The sequence below is a fragment of the Perca fluviatilis genome, chromosome 12, assembly GCF_010015445.1.
Source record: "Perca fluviatilis chromosome 12, GENO_Pfluv_1.0, whole genome shotgun sequence".
Taxonomy (NCBI): Eukaryota; Metazoa; Chordata; class Actinopteri; order Perciformes; family Percidae; genus Perca; species Perca fluviatilis.
In genome coordinates this window covers 10,607,088-10,619,854 of record NC_053123.1, presented here as the reverse complement: position 1 = coordinate 10,619,854, position 12,767 = coordinate 10,607,088, and the positions used below count along the sequence as shown (strand labels likewise).

The 12,767-nt window shown below is 37.7% G+C and overlaps 1 protein-coding gene across 1 annotated transcript in view; it reads right to left on the bottom strand.

Moving 5' to 3' along the window:
* Window positions 1-1,159: 1,159 nt before the first annotated feature.
* The window catches only part of lrp1bb (low density lipoprotein receptor-related protein 1Bb), a 282,705-nt gene continuing 271,097 nt past the window's right edge, over window positions 1,160-12,767 (bottom strand). The window contains exons 83-89 of the mRNA XM_039818282.1: window positions 12,080-12,254; window positions 11,615-11,719; window positions 6,919-6,995; window positions 6,118-6,208; window positions 5,624-5,774; window positions 3,446-3,520; window positions 1,160-2,376 (exon numbers count right to left, since the gene is read on the bottom strand). Of these exons, the coding sequence (XP_039674216.1) occupies window positions 2,236-2,376; window positions 3,446-3,520; window positions 5,624-5,774; window positions 6,118-6,208; window positions 6,919-6,995; window positions 11,615-11,719; window positions 12,080-12,254 (815 nt within the window). The 3' untranslated portion in view covers window positions 1,160-2,235. The remainder of the gene's footprint in view (window positions 2,377-3,445; window positions 3,521-5,623; window positions 5,775-6,117; window positions 6,209-6,918; window positions 6,996-11,614; window positions 11,720-12,079; window positions 12,255-12,767) is intronic.

Below are 12,767 nucleotides of genomic sequence, written 5' to 3'. Positions count from 1 at the left end.
GAATGGTATGACTGTTCTATCACATTTATGCAAAGCATAATGTTGAGCTTCTGCTCGCTGTTAGTGATAGACACAACTGAATTTTTAACTCGTTGAGTGGATGTTTCCTACAGAAATACTCTTGGAGAGTTGTAGTTGACTTTTCTCTTTACGTTTTAATGAACAAAAGCTTGTACTTTTGTTGTTAAAAAGAAAACCCAGATATTTTTCAATAGAATGGCTCATCTTTTGTTCTGATGATTCAACCAGTAGAGTTTTATGTACTTCTTCCAGAACCGTAAAAAACATCTTCACAACTCTATTAAGAAAACTGGACATGGGATAACTAAGTCAGCTGGTTGCTCCTTTGTCCCTTGTGACTAACCACAGTATTGCAAGAAAAAAAAAAAACCTTTAGCCCTCATAGACCACTATTATAAAAGAGATGGAGATGAACTTTTGCAACAAGATGCTCATGATGAAACACAAGAAACCTCAATCGGCTCAGACAAATTTAAACATTTGATTCATTTATATTAGTTCACTGCATTAAATTTCTTAGCTACAGTTGCGGCAGAGCCTTCCACAGTGGTGAAGATTCCTCTTTCTCTCAGCACATTGGCTTGTGATTTGCAGAAAATAGTCTAATCTATGAAAACATTCATATGGACATTTTGGAAATGCCAGGTGTCATCACAGTGGATTTCACTGGCGGTTTACCGTGGAGGACAGTTAAAGCAGTTGGAAACAGTGGCATCTATTTGTAACATCATCAAAATGTGGTGTGCTGGCAGATCCAGCCAATAGCACAGACAGATGGAGAAAGGGCCGGAGTGCCGCTGCCTCCTCTGGTTGCCATGGTGAGGGAGAAGGTGAAGTGTGTGAAGAGACAGCCATTGTAAGTAAAGCAAAAGGAGACTGAATTATCATTCAGCAGGTGGCACAGACGCTGTGCCACCACCGCCAGGTAATGAAGGATGTCGGCCTTCCTGCACACACACAGGGAGGGCAATAATCTCCCATCAGCCACCTTTCTCTGCGCAGGAAGTAAAAGACCTCACGCTGTTGATTGACTTGTCAGGTCAGTGGCCATGTGAACCGCGGGAATATAACTACTCTGCCAGTTTGATCACGGGTTGAATAGGCAGTGTCTGCTGTGGCCTAAGAAAGGGACACCATGTGGAAATAAGCCCCCTTTATTCAATATCGATTTACATTTTATATAAAAATTACTTACATTTAATACATTTCTTCAAAATACAAGCAGCCAAACAACATACAAATCAAATACAAAATTATAAAATTTCTTATAATTATCATCTTCCTTTTCTGAAGTAACAGATGTTTTTATAACTCTTCACCTTTTTGTAGCTGTGGTAAATCTCTTCCTTGTCTACAATTTTAAGCCATCTGTAGATATATGAGACCTAGAAAAATATGGTATTCAGTATCTGTCTTTTCAGTGTACAGTACAGGATCTGGGAATCTGATCGGAGAACATTCAAGGTGGGCTTCAATCTCTTTCACCAAAAGATTAGTTCATGTGGTATGTCACTGTAGAAACCGGGGGGATGGAGGTGGATATCCACGGAAATAGAAAAGACAGAAGACCTATGGAATTACATATTGTGAAAAGATCATGTTGATAGTATGGCCTCCACTGGAAATCCAATCAGAAGATCTGTCAGGTACCGAGGAGAGAAAAAATAGACAAAACCTAAAAAATATAAAGCTTCACTGCTCAATTGTGAAGCTCTGTGGTCCATACATCATATGACATGTGAACAAAGAAAGAAAAAAAGCTAGAAACAACCCTCTTAACACCTTTCTTCAAAACTTACATTTGTTCAGAAAAATTGAGCCAACCTGCCTTCGTTATCTTCACAAAACGACACAGTGTCCGTGTTACACTCAAACTAGAAACAGGTATGGGTACAAATTTCAGCACTGCATTTTAAGGTTTAAACTGTGCACGAGTGTGGCTTATGGTGTTAATAAATGTTTTTGCAAATCAGCAGCTTTACTTCAGTGTCAAAGAGTATACAGTATATCGCTGTATAACTTATGTTTGACAAACATTAGAAAGCAAACAGTAAATGGAAAATAAATCTCTTCAGCACACCAACAAGGACATTATGCTGATGCTAAACCGGTAAAACCTAAGAGCCTCATAGGAAATAGAAAAATTCTTGTTTCCTCCTTCATATTATACATTGTACATTGTGGTAAAAAAGAAGTACAAAGTGTAAAGTTAGGCTATGCGGCGGTTTCATGAATTGTCCCCTCTAGTTTCTTTGGGAGTAGCTCTCTCCTCTCGTCAATACTGATGACTGGCTTTCGGCAGTTTTGTCCGTCGATATAGATCTTTGCATACACTGGGTTTGAGTAGTTCATGGGCTGTAAAGGAAGGAAAGAAGATGGATACAATTTTATTTATTTATATAAATTTCTTAAGAACAGTGGGAGTCTTAAAGCTGCATTAATACATTTTTGTTGAGAACACAACATCTAACATATAATTTTACAAAGTCGTTAAAGTTGTAAAAGCCAGCAGATATGGAATAGCATCATGGTTAATCTGAATTTGTCGTGTTTTGTACACCTGATGAATGAAGTCCAATAGTCACTCTTCTTTTAGCTCTGTTTTGGTCCCCACCAACTCATGAGATAAAACATCTGGCTCTAAATACTTCACGTTGTTCACTACTGTAGCTAGTTTCTAACTTTGTTTGCTCTTTAGTACTGGGCACTAGCATACAGTCTGTTTACCAGAGTTGCATCTGCTGAAAAGGTTGATAAATTAAGTTATAAGGTTGAGAGTTTGCAGGACAGGTTGCAAAAAAAAAAAAATTTAAAAATTAAAAAAAAGACCTAAAAGAGACAAAACAACTCTGTGGAGCTGAGAGTAACCTCATTACTACGAGCAACCTCCTGTTTCACATTACACAGGGCCATTTGAGCTAAAGTTAATATAATAAAATATTGATTAGTGCAGCTTTAAGGAAAGTCCACTGTGATTATCAAGGTTTAAAAAAGTGGGCTAAAAATTGTTGAGTTGAATTCTATTGGAAGCAGAACAAAGAAAAGCACAAGACATGACTCATGCATAACGTAGATTGTTATTCAGTGAGCTGTAGTACAGTAACAGACAGCAACATGCAGGAAGAAGCCAATGTAAACATACAGTAAAGCCATGCAAGCCCACTGTCTACATGCCAAAGTATAATGCAACTTGTTTGATATTAGGAATATATTGACGGCTCTCACAAAATTATGTAGGAAACCGCTATAGATGACTGTGGATGTTACCGTGACTCACTTTCGCCTGATCTACATTTGGTACAGGTCGTCATATCAATTTGTTTAAAATGTGTGCAAGGTAACTGCACAGTGCACACTGCTTGCCTACATGAGATTGAATTTATTTTCTAGAGGGAAAACACAAAGTGAAGTTTGGAAAGTTCACCTGTCCAGGGATTACCTCCTTGGGCACAGAATTGATGCCTAAGGTGTGAGGGTCACTGGATTTTACACACCAGCCCTGCAACACAACAGGCACCACCTCTGTTTACAGTGCAAAGTTAAATTCACTAACACCAACACAGCTAACACACAAACAGTTTGACGAATGTAATAACGCTTGGCCAACTACTTTGTTTTTAAATCTATCTACAAATTTCCAAAAATCTGTCTAGTTGTAGCAAATTTCCTCTATAGAGCACAATAAAGAATGAATATATTCAATTTTTGTTTAACTCAAAATAATACTGCACTGAATTAAAGAAGAAGGTTATTGTAGGGGACCAAGATAGAGTAGTGAAATACAGAAGCTAGTTTAGATTCAAGCCAGCGTGCCTCTGTTGAAAATACACCCAGATTGGACTGACAATAGCAAATGTCAAAGTTGGCAGGGGAAGAAGGAATAGCATTGGGCTTGAGGCTCTCGCAGGTGAGTTAGATAACAACATCAGTGAAGGTGTTATGATTCATTTGATATGCTGAGTGTTAGTGTGGGGTTGAGGGCCATGAACAGAATAAATCACAAGCCAGATGAAAAGTCCCCTTGGTTCATGGCACCTGCACATTACTGCACACTACTGTAGCCAGCTCTTTACTTCATCTTCTAAAAAACAGATTTATCCCAACACTAGATATCACCTTATCACAGTTATTGAATCAGAGACAAAGAACACAACACACAATTATTTTTTATAAAGCTGGAAAATGGTGGTTGGTGTCCTTCCTGCAATTAAATAGTTTTTTTAAGTTACACAAAGTTTGTTGTGTGCACCCTTGTACTTACTAATGCAGATGCAATGAGTCGAAGCACAGGCAATTATGCAGGTTCATTTGGGTGTAACTTACAGGGTGTCCCTATTTTCAGGACTATGCTGGTGCAACAGTGATGCTCCTGCAACATTTTATTTATAATAGTATTTTTTATAAGCATAGTATAATATAATTGGCAGGTGTGATAAGGATTGGCATCAATGAAGGCCAATCAAATCAGCTCCTCTCCTCTCCCTTTTTCAAGCACTGCACTGATTTTCAAGGACATCAATACATATGGCAACTTAAATATGAGTTCCTAGAAGATGAATATACAGCACCTATAATGTATTTGCTGCTAAATTAAATAAAATTCTGGAAATAGTGGATTTCTTGTCACAATAAGTTCTGAGACTTACAAAATAGCAAAAATAAGTTCTCGCTATAACATGAAAAACCTCATTTTAGATCAATCTTGTTAAAAAAAAAAGTAGTGAGTCTGTTATCCTTTCAATTGCTAAAGAGACACTGTAGATCAATTATATAACATGAATAACCACATTGAATCATGAACGAGCGCTGTATGACTGCTGGTTGTCTTTGTTAGTCTTATGTTACCTGCCTAGGGACTGCAGATGGAAAGTAGTTATTTTAACTAATTCTGGCATATTTACATGGTGTTTTTATACAACTATGTTCATAAATATGCATGGTCCCTGTCAAATAAATAAAAAAAAAAAACATTGATTCATAGATCATAAAAAAGATATATCGTATAGCATTATTGATCAATCATATCTAATAAATTTGTAAAAGACATTTTTAATCTTAACAGGATAGAATAAATAACAAAAGGAAATAAATATCACAACATTTATCAATCATATAGCATCGATCGAGATGCTATATGATTAAGTAAAGATTTTTTTTATTTTTTTTATTTACTATAGCCGTGAGCTGCTTTCTTATTGTTTTGTGCCCCTATCTAATTATTGTGTGTAAATTTGATGGCAGAGAAGATAAGTGATTGTAGACCACCAGGCTCACAGGTTTTATGATGTAACAAGATACAATGTGTTTCTTGTTAAAACGTGTTAAACTTGTTAAAACTGAATAATTTGACATGTAGTGATAATGAATACATGAAAAACATTATAAGAAGGACGTTGTTAAAACAAGAAACTATTTTAGTTCAAATGAGAACCCGAGCTTATGTATATTTTGTCATAGTGGCAGCAATATGCTGCTGTAATGTTGCACTGCATAAAACAACAAAGAGCTAAAAGAAAAAACTAATTTGCTTTTCAGGCACGTGTAAAGCTTCAGCTTGCTGTTGGCATTGTGGTTAGTTTAATATTGAGCTCATGAAGCCAACCTTGTGAGGGTCCAGCGTGAAGTTGGGTCGCAGCAGGCTGCCTGCATCAGCATGGTTGTCATGGTCCACTTCATACATGTTGTATGACGGGTTCCCAATCTCCACGTTTATCCCTCCGTTTGTCATGGGCTGTCTCTGGACACGTTTTCCCCTGAGGTGTGCGGAGCCAGGAGTCATTAACATGACACACAACATGCAGGTCAACATGCTGTACAGCTTCGCCCGGCTCCACACAACAAATCACATCACACTACTTGGCACACTTGGAGTTTATAACTTTGCTTGGCAGAACTAAAAGCTGGATTATAATCAGAGGCTGAGTGCAGAGGTCAGGCGTTCTGCTGAGCATGTTGAAACAAACAAGAAACTTTTCATTTATAAACCAAAGATGTCCATTCATCTTCAAAGCTGCGTAGTGTTGTCTCTCTCATCATCTGTTGCTGCTTAGAACCCTCTCTCTTATTTATATTGTATTTCTTTATTTATTTACTTACCTTTGCCTCCGTTTGCAGATGTAAACACCTGCTACCACCATCACAATCAAGATTACCAGCAGGACCAGAGGCACAATGATGGCTATGCTCCCTGGGAGACAGACAGAGGAGAGATGGTGTGGAGAGATGAGTGAAAGGAGCTGAGATGGGCTCAGATAGTGACACATTGGATGTAACCATGCCTGACTGTGGCTTCAAAAATGGCTTTTCCCCCATGGGCTTGGTTGACTGCACACTTCCCTCCATTTACAGAACAGCTGTCTTACATATGAGCCGCTATACAGTCATGTTTATGTAAATGCATCGATTCCATAAAGTCGTGCATTAATTGAAAAACCTGCAAAGCTCTTAGTTAGAAAATGAGGACTAGAAGAAGTCCCAATGTTATGCAGAGCCCAGAATGTCAGAGTTTTTTTATTTAAGAGGTTTCAATGTAATACTTAAGATTAACTTAAAGACAGAACAGCCACATAACTTAACTGTGATGGGCTGACAACAGCAGCTCTTCTAATTCTAATTAAGTAAACCTGCTGAGTGAAGGCTTTTCTGTTCAAATACTGCAAACTGCCTAATTTGGATGGAGTTCAGGAATTCTTAGGGTGCCCATCAGGACCAAGTCCAAATGTGCGGCATAAAAAAAAACAAAGTATAAACCTGCCTGTAAGAATGTGTGGATGTTTAAAAATGTGATCATTTGCGATTGATTTGAGTGATATTGAATAGGGACACAGTAGAAATGATAATATTCATACAGGAACTATGTAAGGTTTTATAACAAGACTTGAAATTCCCAATACTCACCCCCGCTGGTATTGTCTGATCTGCTGCTTTTAGGGGCGGGTCTCTCACACTGTGTTCCTGCCCAGTTGGCTGAACATCTGAAGGAGGTCAAAAGAGAGTTAAAATAAACTACTATTAGAATATTTTTCCTAGCAGGAAAAAACTGCTGAAAAAACACCTTTACAAAATGAACTACATTATGATGTAAACGTGGCATACATATACAACACATTATGATTCTCACTATGAAGTGCTTTGATCAAACACAAACAAAACACCACCTGGAGAGAGAGAGCACTATGTATACATACATGTTGTGTCCATAAACAGTGTGTGTGTGTGTGTGTGTGTGTGAATTTACATGTTGAATATTCAGTGTTGAAAAGTAAAAGGATGACAGCGGGACAAGTCGTCATCTCATTTGTGTTCCAATGGGATCCGATGGGCGTGATGTATGACCCTTGTTAGAGGAGGTGATATCTAATTTCACACGACGGACGCAGATGGGTCTTTAAAGCATGAGTGATCTGGTAGTTGCGACTGGATGATGACAGAATGAAATTACTCTAAATTACATGCACTCTAAGAATCAGAACATCCAAAATAAGAATGCAGCCCCATACATACTGGAAATGAATCACACCCTCGTTGAACGAAATGTCACAACAGCATGAATTTTAATGGGAAATTGGGAGCATCGGGGAGTTTGATCTCCTTTGGGAAGCGTAACCCAAGAAAAGACTAATTCCTTAAGAAATTCTCCTAACTCTGTGTTGAAGGCATTAAAGATATACACCAATAACTGATGAGATGTTCAGCCTAGTAAGTTATACGCTTACGTGATGACTGGTCAATAACGAACATATTCAACTTGCCATCATGCACAGGTTGCAAATGCACAGACTGATGCCCACGTCACAGAGACGGTGTCACGTTTTAGTTCCCCCTCCCCGATTCCTGTGTGCTGGGTGACGACTGCATGAGATGGGTGGATGGGTGGCAGTGAGGGGCAGCAAAGGTACAAAGTCAAGCAGCAACTGATAATGTAATAAGTGCGGCATCAGCTAATACCTGCTCAGAATGTAATACAAATTGAAAATATTGAGCTCTAATTCAAGGATTTTAGTTAATAAAAATACAAAATTAGAAATGCCTTAATCTACTGTGCCCAACTGCTGCTCCTATTACTACTCCTACTCATACTACTACTATTACTACTACTAATAATAATAATAACAATAAGTAATATAAAATGACTAGTTTGACAATTTTGGCAAAATCCCTATTTGATTTATTGCAGAGTCAGATACGAGGATTGATACAATTTGTCATAAGTCTATGTTTTAAGTATGAGTCACTATCTGGTTAGCTTAGCTTAGCACAATGACTAGAAACAGGGGGAAACAGCTAGCCTGTCCAAAGCTAACACAATCTGCCGACTAGCACCTTTAAACCTCATTATCATATCTCAGAGACTTCTTGGTTAAATAAGGGTTCCCGAAAAATAATAATGCAAATGTGACATCCCTAACAAAAATGAATTGACTAAACATCAGTTAATAAAGTTATCTAAAGGTAAAAAGTAATTTAGTTTGAAGTCAATTTTATTACAACAAATAAAATGAGTGAGTGACAAAACATTTTCTCTCCAGTTTAAATGAAAGCTGTTGCTGGTAAAAGGGCAAACCAGTGTTTGACAGCAACTTTACAAGCTTAGTAATTATTGTATATCACAGTAGTAATTATTTACTAATGGCACACTCCAGCCACAACCAAATGGCTGAAAACTATTTTAATAAAGACTTTCCAAAAATAAAAAAAATGTCATTATGATTTAGTGAAATATTAATGTCACTACACTGACTCTCAGTTCACTATTTTGGGTTACTTTTTGACAAGTGATTACTTTATTACACTTATTACATGATAAGTTGCTGCAAGGCGGCACTGTGACCGAAAGCCCATATACTGGACTGAGGCTGAAATGGAGCCAGATGGAGTTGGGGTGGGGGTGTGGACAAAAAGGGGTGAGTGGGCTCTGAATACAGCTGGAGAGGTGAGAAGGACCTACTTGCAGCGTGGTTTGTTAAGAGCTGTTAATGTGCACATCCCCTCATTCTGACAGAAGTAATCGCAGGGGTTGGCCAGCTCATCACAACGTTGGTTCTTGAACCCTGACGTGCAGCTGCAAAACATTGTGTTCGGAGTGATAAAAGGGCCCAGAGAATGTATATTGTTGAACTGTTTGCTGCTTGATGAATGGAGACTGACACTCTAATCCCTTTTAGCAGCTTCAGTCATAAAAATGGAGTAAGTCAATGTTGTGACCGCATCAAGCAAATTAGCAAAAAATAAATATATGAACACAAATCAAGAGGAATAAGGTATGTAATTGTAATAATAAAAGAGTTTGTCGGTCAATTCATTGCAAAAAAAATAATATAGAATAGAACAAGGCAAAATAAAATGTTATTTTCACTTAATTTCAGCTGAAGATGGTAAAAATATATATATTAAATATAAATGGCTAATAATTGTTTTGTAAACCATCTATAAACATCGTTTGGACGCGTATTATAAAGTTGCAACTACTGCTTATTATAATGAGATAATGATAAATAAGTGGATTATTAAGCATTTACAAAGCATTTTTGGGTGATCTATGAAAGAGATGATTATTTTATTATTTGTGCACTGATAATACCTAAATAGTGTTCGTAGATGCTTTACAAATTATTTATTAACCATTAATGTATTATAATCATGAGTTGCAACTTTATAATAGCCATCCAAATAATGTTTATTAACGGTTTACAAACAACTTCTTAAATATTTAGAAGTCATCTGGTAATCATAAACAAATACCTAATACAATGTACATATTGTTGTAATGTGTGCAACAATAAACTGTTAAAACATATATTATAGCCTTACTTTTAATAAGTAAACATTATCAAGTCATTGTTTGTAAACAGTAGAATAACTATTAACTTAAGTTTAATTAATTATCAATTTACCATTTATGAGTGATGTTACAGTATTGTAAAGTGTTACCAAAATGTTTGCAATACTTCAAAATGGAAGATTGTAAAAAAAAAAGGGAATTACTGTACCTAAATGTAGGACTTAAAATTAGGAAATAGGAAAAATTAAGAGCAAGAGCAAATTTCTTTGCATCTGGATAACTCTAAATCAAAATCTAACTCTCAAATTATATACACAATATGGATTATAAACAATATTTATTGTTAGACATATAGGGACCTGTTCAAACTGAGGTCCATTGGAAAATGCAAGCCAATTCTGCAAAGTACGAGTTATAATTGGTCTGGAAAGAATGTTATTGAGGAAGAGAATGCCAGAAGAAGCCAAAGTGACACATTAACATTGTGCCAAGTCAAGAACATATTTTCATCTGAAAGAAAGTCCTTCTATTGTGCACACATAGTCCAAAGTCAGTTTCTCAGCTACAGCTTCAGAGATAACGCATACTTCCGATTAAAATACTGTTGTGGTACAACAGTATCTGACTGACTGACGGCACACAATTGCTGGAATAAGTGAGACATGTTGCATTGTATGGAAAAAGAGCAATTGTATAGTTGAAATGCTTTTCAAGAAGAATATGCAAATATTTCTCACTGAATAGCAGTGAGGGCTTAGACGTTTACCATAGCTGGCTTGACTCATGCATTTTGAAAATCTCTTCAATCTTTCAGTGTTTAGTGCAGGAATTGTTTGCAATTGAAGCAGTTCTGCCCTGCAAGGTTTTCGCTTTGGGAAGGCTTGATGAAATATGCATTTACTCAGAGTATTAAGTGCAAACATTATGATTTCTTGACACTGACATATCCATCATCTCACATAATCTCTGTTCTTTGCAGCAAATAATAAACCACATTATCTAGATCTGTTAACCTCATCGAATAAGATCATTTGCATAGAAATTGATTCTATCCCCTGGAATTTGTGAGTGATGACCGCAAATTTCAATTTAACTACACTGGACAATGGGCAGTTAAAAAAATAGAGAGTTAGGCTTTTGAAATGGATTTCCAATTTCCTCCTTGGGGAGATTTTTAACACAGCACTGCATGTGATTATAGACGAGGTGGTATTAATCTATGGGCAGCGCTTTGAGTAGTCTTTCACAATAATTCCCTCGTGTCTGCCAGTCAAGCTTTTGTCTGTTACAAGTTTGTGCCGTTGGATATCAAGACATGTTCTACCACTGACACATACCTCAGCTTCTTTTTTTAGAACTTCTAAAACCTACTACTGAAGAGAGTCAGAGAGGCCTGACATCAGCTCTTTACTGCAAGGAGGAACAGTGTGATATGTTCAGAATGGCAAGCTTTGAATGCGCTTTGAAACCATTTTTTTTTCTGCCTAAAAACCATAAGCCACAGTGAGGTGTCACACAGCATAAGATGGTATACTGGCACTCAGCCCCTTGCTGTGCCATAGCCCCCACATAGTGACATCAAACCTTCCCTCAACTTAAGGATTTCTTTCCAGAGGAAGACATCTATCTTGTTCTCCAAGCAGGGAAATGGTACCCCTTGGCGATTTTCAGTTTTGCTTCTAAGGCCAAGCTTTCTGGGGCACAGAGCCAGCATTTGAATGGAGTGAGAGTGAACAGTGAGAGTGTGAATAATAGTGTAGAGCATTACATGTTTTTCCCCCACTTTCCTTCACCCATTAAGCAGTGACTTACTGACAGAAAGGCAGGTTGGTGTCAGGGTCCAGGTGACAGGTGCCTCCATTGTAGCAATATCCGTCACACAGCTGACAGCTCGGTGCTATTCTGCCATTTGTGCAACTGGAGGGTGAAGAAATAATGGATGCTAGCAACAGAGAACTACACTTTTACAAGAAGCAAAATGAGTCAGTGGTTAATTTTGTTGTTTGTCAAACATATGCATAATTCATATAAAGCGGGATAGTTCACCTGGCTTCTAATTCACAGAAGTTAAATTGCCGTAGGGTGTGTGGCCCAATACATTTTTCAGGTTTAATCAAATCAATTAATTCAGCTTACAGCCTGCGGATACAGCAACTGAGACCTGAGGATACACTGTAGACCTAATGCTTTTCCAGAAATGATGAGGACCATACAGCCTTGGCATTATAGCAAAAAGGGATGAGGGACAAGAAAAGTGAGCGGATACCAAGCACTCACTTGCAAACCACATCTCCTGTCTCCTCGTTAATGAGGCAGGGAGCGCCGTGACATCGAAGACACTTGTCCACCTCGCACTTGTTTCCCTCAAACCTGGCAGGACACACACACTCCACATACCCGCTACTGGATAGCGTGCAGGCCTTGGAGTTCACACAGTAGTGATGACAGATGTCTGTTCCACAGACACAGAAATATAAAGAGAAAGAGAGGCAGTGTGTAATGAGAAACTGGGAACATAGTTTAAGATAGTTTGATTGTAATTGTACACAGTTTTAATGGGACCTAATTATCCACATCAAATGACATCTTAGCCACAGATTAAATAATTTCACCCGTTGGGCAAGCAACGACAAGGAAAATACTAATGATGTGGAATTGAAATTCTTTTTCCACAACCCATTATGACAAAGCAATGCAAAAGGAAATACATTATCACTTCAGCACAGAAACACCCAAAGGTTGTTTGATGGTAGTATTTTGATTTTGTTTATCTGCAAATAGAGTCAAATGCGGTGTTTGTGGAAAGAAAACACTTTAGGGGGTTGTTTTTGTTCCACACTCTGCGTGTTAACTTTGAAATGCATGCAGCATAACTGAATTCAAATCAATGCTTTGTTGGGAGTGTTCTTGCGGCTTGGCTTGAAAGGCTAATGCCAATTATATGGAGGCCAAGTGCGGCAATAAC